Source organism: Gekko japonicus, unplaced genomic scaffold, assembly GCF_001447785.1.
Source record: "Gekko japonicus isolate JY-2015 unplaced genomic scaffold, Gekko_japonicus_V1.1 scaffold568, whole genome shotgun sequence".
NCBI classification, from domain to species: domain Eukaryota; kingdom Metazoa; phylum Chordata; class Lepidosauria; order Squamata; family Gekkonidae; genus Gekko; species Gekko japonicus.
This window is the reverse complement of record NW_015169190.1, coordinates 844,671-862,054: the sequence shown is the minus strand read 5'-3', so window position 1 is coordinate 862,054 and position 17,384 is coordinate 844,671. Positions and strand designations below refer to the sequence as shown.

The 17,384-nt window shown below is 46.9% G+C and overlaps 1 protein-coding gene across 1 annotated transcript in view; it reads right to left on the bottom strand.

Moving 5' to 3' along the window:
- CCDC67 (coiled-coil domain containing 67) overlaps positions 1–17,384 on the bottom strand; it is an 88,620-nt gene that overhangs the window by 16,619 nt on the left and 54,617 nt on the right. The window contains exon 9 of the mRNA XM_015416229.1: positions 16,526–16,725. Coding sequence (XP_015271715.1) covers positions 16,526–16,725 — 200 coding nt within the window. The remainder of the gene's footprint in view (positions 1–16,525; positions 16,726–17,384) is intronic.

Sequence of the window (17,384 nt, the reverse complement as noted above, 5' to 3'; positions counted from 1 at the left end):
CGGAGATTTTGGGGGTGGAGCCTGAGGAGGGCGGGGTTTGGGGAGGGGAGGTGACTTCAATGGGGTAGAATGACATAGAGTCCAACTTCCAAAGTGGCCATTTCCTCCAGGGGAACTGATCTCTGTTGCCAGGAGATCAGTTATAACAACAGGAGATCTCCAGTCGCCACCTGGAGGCTGGCAACCCTAGCTTTCAGTTATGTGTCAGATCTCAATTCAAAGTGCAGGTCTGAATAATTACAGTTCTAGAATGGCCTGGAGACATCTGCAGTTGACACTTATGGCTGCGGTCACACACACGGAATAATCCACTCTCAATGCACTTTCCAACTGGATTTTGCCAGTTCACACAGTGCAACGAAAGTGCATTGAAAATGGATTGAAAATGGATTATTTAGTGTGTGTGACCACAGCCGATGTCTTCTCCAGTTGCCAGTCTCCAGGCAACAGAGATCAGTTCCCCTGAAGAAAATGGCTGCTTTGGAGGGCGGACTCCGTGGAATGATAGACTCTTTGGGGGATAGCCGTGTTAGTCTGAAGCAGCAGAACAAAGGTTGAGTCCAGTGGCGCCTTCAAGACATATCTGAAGAATAGATCTGTGTCCTTGACACAGAGAGTACTCCATCTTTCTGTGGATGCCAGTCACAGTTACTGGCGAAACGTCAGGTTCTACAATGCCAAGACCATGGCCACACATCCTGGAAAATCTACAGCAACTAATGAACTCCAGCCATGAAAGCCTTCAACAACATATATCTGAAGAAGCGTGCATGCATATGAGACCTTATCCCCAGAAAAAAACTTTGGTGGTCTTAAAGTTGCCACTGGACTCAAACTTTGTTCTATATAATTATATTTTTCTGTAGCCCCTCCCCTCCCCTTCTCAGGCTTCACTTCCAAATCTCAAGGAATTTTCCAACTCAGTGCCGTCAACCCTATGAAGCTGCCTTCCACTGAGATCATGCTCTGGGTACTCTCCCTGCCACCCTGGCTTCTTCCCAACTTCCCAAATCAGGTGGGTGGGACTGCCAGCAAGGCCTTCTCGGCTGTGGCACCCTGAATTTGGAGCACCCTGCCCAAGGATGCCTACTGACCATGGAAGCTGTTTTCTTTAATTATCACGTCGAAACTATTTTATTCAGTCGTGCTTTCCAGAATTGATATTTCGTTTTTGTGCTGCTGCTTTCCATATTTTTCTGTTTATTGTCAATTGCTGGACTTGACTTACAACGATTTTGCATTTTTAGGCTTTATAGAACTGTTTTAAGGATAAGCTTCCAGGAGCAATTTATTTAGAACTGTGTAATATAAATAAGAACAACATATTTTTGCTGTATGACTGTGGAGAGCTCAATTTTGGCAACACGTCTGAAGGGAGCTTCAAAACTGAAAGAAGACAGGTAAGTTTTTGCCCAGTGGAGGAATTCTCATTTGATTCTGCAATAGAAAGATCTGGAAACCGACAAAGCTGTCTGAGGCTAGAGGAGACACTGTCTGAGGAGAAGGAAGGAAGAGGAAGAGGAATTTAAGCAACTTTGGAGGGCAAGAGATTTGGGCTTGCCAACATCCAGGTGGTAGCTGGAGATGTTCCCTCTAAGGTGAGTTAGTGTGAGCTAGCTCACAGGTTTTTAGCCTCCGGCTCACACATTTTTGTCTTGGCTCAGGAAGGATGGCTCCAGAGCAAACTAATTTATGCAGTAGCCAAACTGCTCGCTCACAACTTTAATGCCAGCAGCTCACAAAGTAGAATTTTTGCTCACAAGACTCCACAGCTTAGAGGGAACATTGCGGTCTCCAGGCCACAGAGAACACTTCACCTGGAGAAAATGGCCGCTTTGGAAGGTGGAGTCTATGGCATTGAAATCCCCCCTTCCCCAAACCTTGCCCTCCTCAGTCTCTGCCCCTAAAATCTCGATATTTCCCAACTTGGAGCTGGCAACCCTAAAAGGATTGCTAGGATCAGAGGACCTGAACAAGGCTCAGGTGGATTTGATAGGGCAACCACAACATCAGTTGAGGACAGGTCCCTCCCCAAATCAGCATATGGTATGAGAGCATTTATGTGTTATCACATCCTGAACGAAGACCACCTCTGCTGCATCCTGAACTCAGGGGGTGTCCACTCTTGCCACTTTCCCCTTTCCCTTTTTTTTGTGTAAACATGTCAAAAGAGAAGACATCTCCTGAGGAAAGTTCCACTTAACACATTTTTCCCCCTCTGATCTGTCAGCAGCAGGTGTCAGCTACCCCCCCCTCCTCCCCAGACGCTTAGATCTTCAAGGTCGTTTCTCAGGCCTACTAATTAGCTCACCAGTTTTAGCGGAGTGAAGAGGGGAGGGGGAGAGAATCCGGCCCTTCTTCCAGAATCTACCTCGGAGACAGCCCAGTGATTGGCTGGAGAGGGTCAGAAGGTCTACGGCCCCCCATTTCTATAAAATATGGTCTGTGTTGTTAGGCCACATCCTTAGCTTATCCTGTTTCCCTTGCCCTGTCTGGGTGTGATCTGCTTTGCCTTCTGCTACGTCTACATGGAGCTGTGCTGCTCGCTGTGAACTGCATCTGCCAAAGTGAGGAGAAGTTAAAAGCTACCCTGTGAAGTAGGGTTGCCAGGCTCCAGGTGGGGCCTGGAGATGTCCTGCTTTTATAACTGATCTCCAGCTGACAAAGATCAGCTCCCCTGGGGAAAATGGCTGCTTTGGAGGGTGGACTCTATGGCATCGGACCCTCCCCCAAACCCTGCCCTCCCCTAGGGTTGCCAAGTCAGAAACTTACCGGAACGGGGGACTCCCAGCCGTTGTCTGGAGCGCGTGCACCGCATCCACATAACCCGGAAGTGACGCAGGTATGCTGCTGGGGGCGGGGCCAGGACCATCTGAGGTCTGTGCTGTTAGGCCACAATCCTTAGCTTATCCTGTTTCCCTTTGCCCTGTCTGGGTGTGATCTGCTTTGCCTTCTGCTACGTCTACATGGAGCTGTGCTGCTCGCTGTGAACTGCATCTGCCAAAGTGAGGAGAAGTTAAAAGCTACCCTGTGAAGTAGGGTTGCCAGGCTCCAGGTGGGGCCTCTCCACCCCCAAAGTCTCCAGGTATTTCCCAACCCACGCCTGGCATCCCTACTGTGAAGGCTCTGTAAATGTAGCGAGAGAACTAGTTTTCTTATTTTTCAGGTATTTGGAACTGCCACTGGAAGGAACTATACTGTTTTAAAAGTCTTTTTCTTCAGTTTCTTTAAAAAAGAGATTTATTTTGCTTTATCGTGTGCTGCTGTGAATTGCCGGACCCAGCCTCGGTTAAATTTGGCTCTGTGATCACGGAGGGCCTTTTTCAGGGTTACAGGCTGGAGACAGATCTCTCAGCCTTGACACCCTGAGGCAAATGGTCCATGCCTTTTCTTAGGCAGGCATGCAGAGCGGCAGGTGCTCGGGTGCTGGTTTCCCCCTCTGAAATTCTGCTCCTACAAAACTCATCTGAAGAATGGGCTAAACAAAAGGGGGTTGGGAGCCTGAAGGGTAGATTGTGAAAATTAACTTCCTCCGGGAGGATTTTAGCAGGAGAAATTGGCTGCTCCGACAGGATTGGCTTGGTCATACGTGCATCTGTATCAGCAGGTGTGCTTGATCCCTGGCCAGCTGACCTCCTCCATGTATCGATAATGGGCACATATGTCAAGATGGGTAGTCGTGTTAGTCTGTCAGTAGCAGTAGAAAAGAGCAAGAGTCCAGCAGCACCTTAAGGACTTAGGGTTGCCGTTCTCCCCGGTGGGGCCAGGGGATCCCCAGATTTCAGGAGCCCCAATCCACCAGCTGGCCGGCGGGGAAGCCCACCCCCAAGAAGCCCCCTCCTGGCTCTGCCGGTGCGATGACGTCACCCGGGAGTGACATCATCACATTTCCGACGTTGGGGGCCATGCTCTAGGCTTAGGGCAAAACTCTGCTTTTGAGGCCAAAAAAACCCCATCGAGTTTAGCCCCAAACCTAGAGCATTGCCCTAAACGTTGGAGATGCGATGACATCACTTCCAGTGACATCATCGTGGTGCGAGCGCAAAGGAGGAACGGGGGGGGGCCTCCCCGTCAGCAGCCAGGTAGGACCTGGCAACCCCATAAAGACTAACATTTGTGACAGGGTATGAGCTTTTGTGAGTCTGAAGAAGTGAGCGGTGACTCGCGAAAGCTCATACCTCACATGAATTTTGTTAGTCTTTAAGGGGCTACTGGGCATATATATATATATGCATGTGTCAGTGTTCCCTCTAAGATGAGTTAGCGTGAGCTAGCTCACAGTATTCTTAGCCTCCAGCTCACATTTTTTTCTTAGCTCAGGAAGGATGGCTCCAGAGCAAACTAATTTATGCAGCAGCCAAATCGCTCACTCACAACTTTAATGCCAGTAGCTCACAAAGTAGAATTTTTGCTCACAAGACTCCACAGCTTAGAGGGAACATTGGCGTGTGTGTGTGTGTGTGTGTGTGTGTGTAAGGCTGCGAACAGGGTTGTCAAACGTGGAGGACGGACCACTTGATCTCCTTGAGGGCAGTGGCTCCTGAACGGCATCTGCGTGCACAAGCTTCATATCGCTCACCTAAGGAGCCTCCGAGGCATGATGTGCCAATGTGTGTCACGTCCCACCGCTGGGTTGTTTTTGCCCAGAGAAGGGGCCTGGGAAGGGGATGCAAACTCCTTTCCCTCAGTACTCTTTTGTCTACTGCAGCTCTCCCTCCCAGCTCTTTCCCCCCACCGGTTGCACACTGACACTTGGAAAGCGCTAAGCGGCCTCTCTCCATAAAAAAGAGCACGTCCTCCCTGAAGCTGTTTTTGTTTGCAAAGACTGGTTGTCAGGACATCATTACGCACACTGGCACGTAACATGTCGCTTGCTCTTAAACCTGCCTGCTGTCTCCGGATACTTCTGTCCCACAGGCTGGGCGGAACAGATTGGTAAATATGTCTCTTCAGGGCTCTAATCATACACAGGGCAAAATAGGAGGTGAAACGGCCCAAGATGATCATTTCATGTAATCATCGGCCATTTCTGAATCAAGATTTCAGTTCACCCAGAAAGGTAAATCTGCAGGTTCCAAATAATTACTGTGAAATCCTTGGACTGCGGCCAGAGAATTGCTGCCCAGAACTGCCCCAATGTTCCACCGCATTAGCTTTCCTACCAGCATTTCTACCCAAACTGTATCTGGTTTGCTGCCATTTTCAGAAAGTGGCTGAAAATATTTAAAAAAAAACATAGCTAGTCAATTTTTAAATGATATATTTGATCTATTTGATTCAACAGATGACTGGCTAAAAACGAGTGGGAGCAACACACACACACACACAAATTATTTCTTCTTGAGCTCAGGATATCTTTACATCTTTTCCCGTTCTTGCCCTCTTGCTTTTGAATTTAAGGGAATATTAATTTATTCGGCACCATCTGAAACGCGCCGGCTCTTCATACCACGTCAGCGAAGGACACCGACGTTGCGAAAAAGAATAGAAATGCTTTTAATGAGACTTCTAAAAACTGCAACTGGTAGCAGGGGAAAGATATGAGACGGGAGGTGTAGTTCAAGCTGCTTATTAAAATAATCTCTTGCCAAGCAGTTTATGCCTCACGCTGGCTTCGCCATCCCTCATTTTTTTTTATTAGACTCTATTAACATCTTCTGTATAAAATGAATAGCAAGAGGGAGGACCAAAATGATATAACCTTACAAAAGGTTTTAAAATATCACACTGTGGCATTAAAAGGCCAAGGCAGTTGTTGGCTGTAATTAACAAGACCCCCTTTCTAAGATCTGGACAGGTGTATTGCTGCTAGTCTTGGCTTTAACATGGTCTCCTCTGGAATACACAGCTTAGACTCGAGAAGCAGAATGTTGGCGATTCAGAAATGCTTCACTGAAAAGTTGGCAGGTTGACAAAAGTTCTAGAAGAAGAAGAGTTGGATTTATACCCTGCCCTTCACTCGGAGTCTCAGAGCGGGTTGCAATCACAAGGTCACCCGACTGGCTGCTTGAAGAGGAGTGAGGAATCAAACCCAGTTCTCCAGATTAGAGTCTGCCGCTCTTAACCACTACACCAAACCAGCTCTCAAGGTAAGGTTGAAGATGCTAGAAAAGGGAACGATGTTGTAAGCCATCTTAGATCCCCAGTAGGGAGAAAAATGAGGTATAAACATCTAGAGATAAAGAAAATAAGAGATGGGATTTATACCCTGCCCTTCACTCGAAGTCTCAGAGCAGTTTACAATCTCCTTCCCTTCCTCTCCCCACAACAGACATCCTGTAAAGTAGGTGGGGCTGAGAGAGCTCTGAGAGAACTGCCCTTGAGAGAACAGCTGTGAGAAAACTGTGACTGACCCAAGGTCACCCAGCTGGCTGCATGTGGAGGAGTGGGAGAATCAAACCTGGTTCTCCCAGATTAGAGTCCATGCTCCTAACCACTACACTAAACTGGCTCACCTACACCAAAGAAAGTTAAGGGCAAAATTAAAACAATCTGGTAGGTGCACATACAGATTTGATTCTGCCATCTGCAATGCAGAACAATCTTTGTGCCAGCCTCCAACTCTTGTGGGCTGGAGATCAGGGTGAGCCTGCCCTCCACTGGGTCCAAGATAGGGGCCTCATTTGGCTTCTGGCATCTATATCTGTCTGTTTTTTTAAATTGCAGCTTCATTTGAAAAATATGTATTTTAATGCACTTAACCACTACACCACTACTTAACCACTACACCAAACTGACATTAAAATATGTATTTTAATGCCAGTTTGGTGTAGTGGTTAAGTGTGTGGACTCTAATCTGGGAGAACTGGGTTTGATTCCCCACTCCTCCACTTGCACCTGGCTGGATGACCTTGGGCAAGCCGTAGTTCTGATAAGAGCTGTTCTTGAAAAAGAGCAGTTTCTCTCAGAGCTCTCTCAGCCCCACCTACCTCACAGGGTGTCTGTTGTGGGGAGGGGAAGGGAAAGGAGTTTGTAAGCCGCTCTGAGACACCTTTGGGTAGTGAAGGGCAGGGTATAAATCCAATCTCCTCTTCTTCTTTTCTTCTTCTTCTTAATTTGTCCTGATACAGTTATTCACATTTTTATAAGCTGCTTTGGGTACCTTTGGGCTGACAGCGCAGCCTCGAAGTAAGCAAAGCAAACAACTAAACAAGCCATCGTTCAGCCTAATGACTAAGCTAAGAGTAGCCAACCTTTCAGAATGAGGGCTCATTTATCTTTAATTATTTTGTAGGTGAAGGAATTTGGACAGGTGCCGTTTGCCTGCTCCCTGAAGCAGTGAGAGAACAAACAGCTGAGGTCACCTATTCTCTGCAGCCATAAACCTCCAGGTGTGTGTGTGTGTGTCTTAATGAGGAAATCCCTGCACTAAATACAGAACATTCTCCGCAAGAGACCCACAAACTAAGCACAACCTTGCAATGCGGAGAGGACAAGAAGGAATACATTTTAAACAAGAGAGGAGCAGACTTATTTATGACTACCCTTAACAGGAGTGGCTAAATGGGCCAATTCAGAATGTAACATGTGCCCAGGGAAGTTCTGGGATATATACACAACACGAGGAAGGAGTTTGTGGGGAGGAGGCATCCCAGCCTATCCGGGCGATTCTGCATCTGGAATTCGCTCCACATTTTCTCAACACTGAGGAAAAGCTGCAGCTCAAACCCACATTCAGATACCCCGGGGGCAACGCCATAGTGACTGCGAAGTCACCCCTGAATGGCCATACATCTATGTAGAAGGTACCGTAAAACTCGATGATCAAAGAAAATGAAAGCGACATGCAGTGTAGAGGGTACCATAAAATCAGATGATCAGAGAAAGTGGAAGCAGCCTGCAATGCAGAGGGGGATTTCTGTTACAAGGTGGGTTTGGTAAAACGATGGAGGGAAAAGCCAATGCAGAATCGCCCAGGGGACTCGCTAGAAAAACTGCTCCGTTTCTGTGGGAGGGAAAGCAGATCAGAAGCTCCCCCTCACGGCACTCAGAGCCTTGCTGAGTGACCTAGCAGTTTTCAAGGTGAATCCTTGAGAGAAAGAAATCTTTCTCTCTCTCTCTCTGCATCCCCCCAGGGCCGACATACATTGCATTGTCTCCCTGCTCTCAGTGTGGCCCCGGTCCATGGATTTAAGTATCCACAGATGGGGCCACATTGATCATAAGATATATTGATAAGAGGGGGGCACAAAATGGCTTGTGGGAGAGACAAAATTCTATCGGGCTTTTCCCACTCCATGTCTGATTTGGGCTTCTTCCCTCCTCACCATTGCTGCTTACAACTTGTCTATGCCCCCAACATCTGTGCATGCACAGGCTTCAGTCTTTTGGTTTGGGGTGGGTTCTACCCCCAAATTAGTTTTCATGTCAAACATAATGTTTTTCTGCAACCTTAGGGCAGGGGTTGGCAGAGACCTATACTGTAGCAGTGGCTGGTCCCATTTTACTGATTTTTTAAAATCTACACTGGGGCTTAGCTCCTCTTGGCTGTTATCCTTACATCTACCTCCAGCTGAAGATATACTGTCTTAAGAGTAGGGAGTTTGAACTGGGTAATCTATTGATTACTTTCTGATTGGAATATGAACTGATCAATGCTTTTACCCATGAAGACAAGGACAACTCCTAGAGCAGCAGTCTTCAGACACCACCCTAATGATCCTACGAAAGCCAAGAAAGAGCTCGAGGGCTGGTAAGGTTGACAAACCCACAGCAAAGATGGAGACTCCTGTTGGTAGTGCTGGCAGATTGACTATTGACGGTGCACAGAAGTGTAGGCAATTAATGAAAACGAAGCAGTTTATTTTAGGGATTATTACCGTTGCATAGAAAAGAGAGAGGTAAGTTAGCAAGGGAAGGAGGAGAGATTTGGGGCTTGCTATTTTTTTTTAAGCTGGGGATGTTTTAACTGTTGTGGTAAGCTGATTTGAACCAAGAGGAAAGGTGGGGTATAAATGGCTTAATAAATAAATAAATAAATAAATAAGGAAGCCTGAGGACTGCGTTCTGGGGTCACACAGAGCATTAGCCACGCTACTCAGACGGATGATAGGCGGATTTTCTGGGCGCGATCACACCGCAACATCTGGGAAGCGTAGAGCTCCCATGGCGAACCCGAGGCTTCCCGCCAAAGATGCGGGGTTAAAAACTAGTACCTCCGAGGTACTAGTTTCCGGAAACCGTGGGGCAAGGGCTGGCATCTGATCGCGTTTCCGCTGATAGTCCGTGGCATTCGGCGCCCGTCCATGTCCCATCGCAAACAGTTCCCCCCCCAAGTCTCCACAGGATGCGCACAAGCACCCAACGGCGCATGCGCACGAAGAGGAAAGCAAAAGTTCTGTTGCTCCGCAGAATCGCGCATGCCATTGGTGAGATCGCGCCGCGCCGCTTCTTTGCCGCACCGCAGGATCGTTGTGTGATCGCCACCTCGCCCCTACCCACGGGACCTCGACGGGACCTGTGATCAGGCGGCCACGCGTTATTTTGCTCCGGCCCAAACATCCCCCCCACATTTTACGGCCCGTGTGACCGGGACCTATATTTAACAGAATGCAGATGGTAGTGACCTATCTGTGTGTCTCCCTGTAGGAACTGCTTCTTTTGTACCCTACACATTACATATTCCAACATTTGGCATCCTGTCTGTCCCCAATCCTTTTAAAAGAAGAACTTAAGGACAAAGGATGGGAGCAGGATTGCCAAGGAACAGCAAGAGCCCGCTAGTGAAAAGGGGCTGACCCCTTAAGCCTCATGGGGTGTAGTGGTTAAGAGTGGCGGACTCTAAACTGGAGAAGGGGGTTTGTTTCTCCACTCCTCCACATGCAGCCAGCTGGGTGACCTTGGGTCCGTCAATTTATCTCTCAGAACTCTCTCAGCCCCACCTACCTCACAGGGTGTCTGTTATGGGGAGAGGAAGGGAAGGAGATTGTAAGCCACACTGAGACTCCTTCATGGAATTGTTCATCATCAATGGGACAAGCAGGGGAACATGCAACCCACTGGAATGCAGAAAACCACGGGTCTAGTTAAAAAGAAGTAAGGAGCAGCAGCTCGCCACGTCCTGCCTCACACAGAAGCCCTGTGGCTCGAATGTATTCTTGTCTGTGATACTGAAAGCTTCCCCGAACCATTGCTTCCTTCAAGAACGAACAAAATGAAAATTTTGTAATAGTCAAGCACAAAGGGGGGGGGGATTTTCTATCAAAACTCTGTGCCGTCAGGAAACCTGCCGTGTGCATCTAGCACTAAATTAAATAACTGCTCAGAATTCTATCCTGGGACTTCTCCAGCACAACAGTTCGGAAACTACAGGCGGTGTGTGTGTGTGTGTGTGTGTGTGTTCAGCTTGCTGCACCATCTGTAGAGAAGTCTGGCCCACTGAAGATGTACGTACGATGCCCCTGGTCGGATGCCTCAAAGTGAGAAGCAATAGATGTTTCATATATTTAGATTTTAAATTCTCAAGAGATTGCCCTCACTATTTTGTGACAGTTCGACACGTCCTAATAGAAAAGTATTACATGACTCTCATTTTTGGATTTCTCCCCACTGGACCAACGGGTGTAATTAAAATATTTAAGAGCACAAAGGCAGCACAGTGCAAATGAATCAGGAGTCTCTACGTGTTTTGAGCATATACACTATTCAGAAGGAGACAAAAAAGAGCTTTATACTTAGATTTTGGAGCAGGTGAGCGTATGTCATTTTGAACATAAGGACATGCCTTGCATCAAGCCTGGCGATTGGTTCATTTAGTTAAGCATCACCAACTGGGGTTGGTAGGTGGCTCCCCAGGATCTCAGGCAGCACCAATGGCTGCTATGTGAAGTATGTTATCTGGAAATGGCAGGATTAACACAGGCCTTCTGCACGCAGTGCCCATGCTCTGTAGCTGGGCTGTGGCTCTTCTTAGAAGCCAAATACATGAAGCTGCTTTATACTGATCAGACCACTGATCCATCTTGCTTGTGTCGCCTACTCTGACTGGCAGCAGCTCACCAGGATTTTAGTGTGCTACTTGACATTCTTTAGCTGCAATTGCTGGGAGCTGAATCTTGGTCTTCCTCTAGCGCTGCTTCAAAAGCCCCTCCCCCTCATTGATCATCATCTAAATATCTATCATGCAGTCCTAAGCAGAGTCACATCCTTCTAGGGCCACCGAAATCAATGGGACTGAAAGGGTGTAACTCTGCTTAGGACTGCACCAATGTTCCCTCTAAGCTGTGGAGTCTTGTGAGCAAAAAATCTACTTTGTGAGCTACTGGCATTAAAGTTGTGAGCAAGTGATTTGGCTACTGCATCAATTAGTTTGCTCTGGAGCCCTCCTTCCTGAGCTAAGACAAAAATATATGAGCTGGAGGCTAAAAAACTGTGAGCTAGCTCACACCAACTCAGCTTAGAGGGAACACTGGACTGCACTTAGGGTTGCCAGGCCTCCACCCACAACCCCTGGGAGATTTATGGGGGAGTAAGAACCGACCGGGAAGTGATGTCACTCCCAGATGATGCTCTAGGAATTTCCCCAAATCTCTCTGGTAAATAGAATAGCCATTGGGGGGATTCCTAGAGTGTAACCTGAAAGTTAGGCCACTTCCAGGACAGATGCCATTCTCTTCCCCCTTTTTTCTCCTTCGGCAAACATCAGCAGGGGTGGGAACGAGAGTGTGGAGGTGGGGGATCCCATACTGGAAGTTTGCGAATGGTACCCTAGCTGCACGGTCTATGAACAACACATAAGTGCATTCTCATATCTGTGTTAAGAAAAACTGTAACACAGATTGTCTACATAAATGATCCTGACAGAGTTGTGATGACGATGACAATCTGATGGGCAGGATCAGTGCAAAGAGAGTCAGATTTTCACTCCCCCCCCCTACATTCACTTTTTCCGAAGACGACCGTTCAAGGAGAGCCGTTTATTAGGACAACTCACCTTTTCCCTCCTTGGCGGAGGTTGGTAGCTGAGCAGTTCCCATCAAAGCTGCATTTCCTTTCAGGTCATGAAACCCATTATGATCACATTACGATCGTTCCCTGACTATTACGGAATGGCCCGCTCCCTCACATTAATATATGAAGAATAGCGGTGAGCTCGGCTTCATTGGTTTGCCTCCCGCTATAATTGATGTAATTGCAGCGGCATGGCTGGAGCAAGCCTACAATAAACTACAGTGCCCTGAAGTGTCATTGTATAAAAGCAGCTGGGGGTCAAACTCACTTGGAGTACTTTGCCATCATGGGAACTACAGCGACGAAGAAGTTCGAAGACATTGAGCCATACATGCCTTGCTGCTCTCTACAATAACTCCATGCATTAGGTACTCTGCATATCGCGCAACGTCTTGTTTTCCAGTTAAATGCTTCATTCACCTGATTTCTTACCTCTCTATATACTAAGAAAAGGTCGAGCTGTGAAATATTACCTGCATTTCTAAAAGTTCACCCAAGATGAGCCAGTGTGGTGTAGTGGTTAGAGTGTTGGACTGGGATCTGGGAGATCCAGTTTCAGAAGACAAAGAGATTGGATTTATACCCCGCCCTTCACTTGGGGTTTTAGAGCGGCTTACAAACTCCTTTCCCTTCCTGTCCCTGCAACAGACACCCTGTGAGCAGTGTTGTTTGTTTGTTTGTTTGTTTATTTATTACTTCAAATGTGTACAGAAACTGCTTTTTCAAGGACAGCTCTGACAAAACTATGGCTTGCCCAAGGTCATCCAGCAGCCGCAAGTGGAGAGTGGGGAAACCCGGTTCTCTCAGATTAGAGTCCGCGCACTTAAAGACTACATCAAACTGGCTCTCACTACACCAAACGGGCTCTCACACCCACTAGGCCATGGAATGTCACTGGGTGACCTTAGGCCAGGGGTCCACAACCTTTTACATCCTGTGGGCACCTCTGCAATTAGAAACATAGAAACATAGAGTTGGAAGGGACCTTCAGGGTCATCTAGTCCAACCCCCTGCACAATGCAGGAAATTCACAAATACCTCCCCCCCCACATCCCCAGTGACCCCTGTTCCATGCACAGAAGAGACATATGACACAGTGTGGTGGGCACAGCTTCGAAATAGCTGCCACGGCTTACCTTCAGTCACACAGTGAAGACCCTTGTGCTGTGGTAGCAGCTGTTGCCAAAGCAACATTTAAAAAAAAATCTGCACTGCCAATCAAATCTCTGGTGGCCAATCAGAAGCCTTGCTGAGCAACAGCTTCACTTGGCCCCGCCCACTTTCTAAAAACACTTTCTAAAAACACCAAAAAAGGTGTCAGTGAGCACCATATTGAAGACCGCTGTCTTAGGCCAATTGGCCTAACCTTTTGTTTCAAAACTGAAAGGACGCTGGAAATACGGAAAAACAAGTTGGTGGACAAAGGCATACATAACAGATGGGGGGGGGGAGAACCCTGGGCCCAAGGAGACGGGCTGAAGCCCAGTGTGAGCACAAAGATGCATTTCTTAACATTGGTCTTTTCAGCTACTCTAGGCCTCTTTTATGTATTTAGGAGAAACTTGAGGGCTAGAAGCTGGACCTTTTAAAAAGAAAAGCATGCACTTAAAATAGGATTTTGTAATTCCACATTCTATGGCACGCTTGCTATCACGTGGCTCACTGCTTACAACCTTACACCTACAGGCACCAGGAGGCTGGAGATCCACTAGTTAGCTGACATCTGCGCAATCACCCCGACTCTCCCCCTATGTGTCCTGTAGAGCCTTGTGCTCTGCCAAGCAACATCTGCTGGTAGTTCCCGGCCCGAGAGATGGCTGCTTTGCCTTGACCAGGGCCAGGGCATTCTCCAGCCTGGCTCCACCCTGGTGGAACATGCTCCCACTGGAGATCAGGGCCCTGCGGGATTTAATGCAATTTTGCAGGGCTTGTAAAATGGAGCTGTTCTGCTTGATTGAGGCCTCCCCCTACACCCCAGTGACCGCTGTTCCAAGCCCAGAAGATGCCAAAAACCTCCAGAATCTCCAGCCAAACTGGCCTGCAGAAAAATCGCTTCCTGACCCCAAAGTGGCGATCAGCATTGCCCTGGACGTGTAAGAAACAGCCACGAGAACTGAGCACTGATGAAACCTTTCCTGCCCTCCCTCTCATGATCTGCCTCAGTTCACAGAATCAGCATCGCTGTCAGATGGAGATCTAGCATCGGTTTGAAACCCTTCAAAGAAGGAGAGCCCACCACTTCCCGAGGAACCCTGTTCCACTGAGGAACCGTTCTGTCAGGAAGTTCTTTCTAATTTGCTGAAAACTCTTCTTATTTAATTTCAACCCATTGGTTCTGGTCCAGCCTTCTGGGGCAACAGAAAACAACTCTGCACCATCCTCTATATGGCAGCCTTTCAAGTACTTGAAGATGGTTGTCATATCAGCTCTCAGTTGTCTCCTCTCCAGGCTAAAATATACCCAGCTCCTTGTCAGCATATGCCAAGCACTGGAGGCACCCGTGGATACCTTCTGCCATTTGTTGCTGTTAGGAATTTTAACTTTGTATGAATTTCCTCGCTAGAAGAGTAAACCTTATTTAGGTAGTGAATATATAAAACACATCCCACTACAGACAATTTAGGGCACCTGAGATACTGCCATCACGTTGCTGGCATTTTTTTTTTAATTTAACTGTCTGTAAGATTTTAATTTGTGTTTTTTTTTCCAACAATTTTTAATTGAAGTCTTGCAAAGTCATTTTTAATGGACGATATTCTTCCTATTAGATTGAACAGAAATTCTACCCATCATCCTTTGCCAACCTTTGTTTTAACTTCTTTTTTTAACTTTATGCACTAGCTATTATCATGTGAATATCTGAGACAGACAAAATAAGCAAGTCACACAACAAACACCGATGAATAGAATTCATTACCAAATGACAGCATGATTGTCACTAGATTATATTTGAAGAACGGACCAGACAAAATCAGGGAAACAGTGTCTATCAGCAGCTATTAGCCACAATAACAGTATCAGTTTTGTTAAATACTGGGTTCCATGGATGGTCCAACCCCAAGCCTAGTGATCAGCTCTCTTTTATTAGTGATTCAGCAAGAACAAATAGCGAAAAGCCAGGGCAATGGCCCTGTTTAAATAGCATGCAAACTCCACCCACTTTCCAAAGAACTACCAACGATAGGCCATTCTCAGAACCATTAATTCCTCATTGGCCACCTCCAGAGTCCTAGTGGGCTATTGTTCTAGAGCTCCAAGCTCAGCCAGTCTCTGGTAGAAACAGTCCTGGAATGTTCCAGTCCCAATATATAACAAGCGTCCTACAACCATTTAGCACCAAACTCTGGAGTTCTGATCACAGATCTTTATCCTCAACCCTAGTCTGATCATCTAGGAATTCCAGTGTGTTATTTTGCCCTAATAATGCAGCTATGGAGCCCCTAATACGGATGGTGGCCACAGTACTGGAGGGTTTTCTTTAAAAAGCTTTTCTCTCCATGCACTGTTTCCCTCATTGAAACTAGCTCCTCAGGCTGCTTTAAACCTGACCCGATCTGGAGAGAAATACAGGCACAATAGAGATATCTGTCTTTTTTTCCTGATTGAGGCTTACAAGAATGAAGGGGGCAATTTGAATCCGGGAAATCCAAGCGAAAGAGCTGAATCCCCACAGCCTCATTGCTCTGACACCCCTCACCGTTACTTTTTAGGGCCACAGAGCATCTGGGGTTCCAGTCTTGGAAATCCCATCTTCCTGTGTAGAATGGATCTTTGTTGGTCTTTTCTGAAAACAGGATGCAGGATTAGATGGACTTTGCTGGCAGACTTCAAGCAGCGGCTGGATGAACATTTGTCAGGGATGCTTAAGGCTGATCCTGCATTGAGAAAGCGGTTGGACTAGATGACCTATATGGCCCATTCCAACTCTATGATTCTATGGGTGCGGTCACACTCGCGAGATAACACCGGTGTGGGGGGGGGGGAGTGAGGCTATTTCCTCCAGAGGAATTTGACCCGCAGTTGCGTGATCACACAGTCCTTGGAAGCTGCAGGCACAACCCACCACTGCATGATCAGACGCAACTGCGGGTGAGTCAGGTTTTTTTTTTTGCTGTTTGTTTCTGATGCGCCTAAACAAGGACACTGAGGGCTCCCTATGGAGTTTGCAATGATGCGCATACTGAGAAAGGGGGAAAAAATGGCATGGAGTCGGCATGATCAGACCACCCCAAAGCCATGAGAGTGCACTGGAGCGATCAGACACAGGAAATTCCATCCGTGGCCCATCACAACCCGTTTACTACCGGATTTCCCCTGGTGTCTTTTTACTCTGCTTCTGCGGCGGAGCAAAACGGGTTGCCGATGGGTGCGGGGCGCTTCCCAGATGTTTGTGTCTGATTGCGCCCTTTAAATCCGCCCAGCGTTCACGCTATGGCGGGGCTAATTGTGCGTGTGATCGCAGCCTATGATTCTCAACAAAAAAGATAGGAAGCAAATCCCTCCCACTTGTCATGAATACATAAAAAAAGAGTTCAGAGGAGACAGAAGGATAGTTATTTGCGCATCGGCCAGGTACCTCTCTTCCTTTTCTCGCATTTTAATCGCAGTGTGTTTGGCACAATCCCTTCTGAAGTATGCAGCAGAGTTCACCAGGAAAGATGCTTCGGTGTCCTCTGGCAATTGAATGAGTTCGTCGCATAAACTTTCATCTTCGTGCACCAGTGTCTGAGCGGGATCTGAATTGGCCTTGTGTTCTTTCTCATACAAATCTATCATCTGGTGAAGGAAATTAAAAAAAGGGGGTGGGGTGAATCCGTTTATTTACAACTCCGCCGTAATTGAATTCGTACACTTCAGCAAAGAAAACAGGCACAAAGCAACATTTTGCTACTTACTTACCATATGTAATCACAAGGCATTTATAGTAAATGATAATGCCGGTGGAACTGCCTCTAGAAATAGCAAAGAAGATAAATGGGGTAGAAGGAATAATAGCCTATGTAATATGAAAACATCATCTTACAAACGCTCAATGAACCCTGCATTCAAGGCAGCGCCTGCTTCTTGGCAGGGTGTTTTTTTTTTTAATCATTCAGCGCATTTGAATTTCCTTGCCCTTAAAGAGGCATAAAAGAAATCCTTCGCTGTCAGACTTGTAAATATTTCCATTACGGTGCTCCCTCAAGTCACTTTTAAAAAAAATTTGCCGAAAGAAAATGCAGAAAAATGCTGAAATCGTTACTACGTGCTTCTTTCAAAATTGGTCTCTGTAAAATTACAGTACACTCTTATTGAAGAAATAATGTCTCTTGGGGGTGGGGAATAATCCTAGTTCTAATCTTTTTTAAAAAGTGGCCACTGCCCTTAAGCAAATGGGGCACATTCTGGCCAATGTAAAAACCCACTGGCTTGAATGGGACAGGATTAAGCAAGAG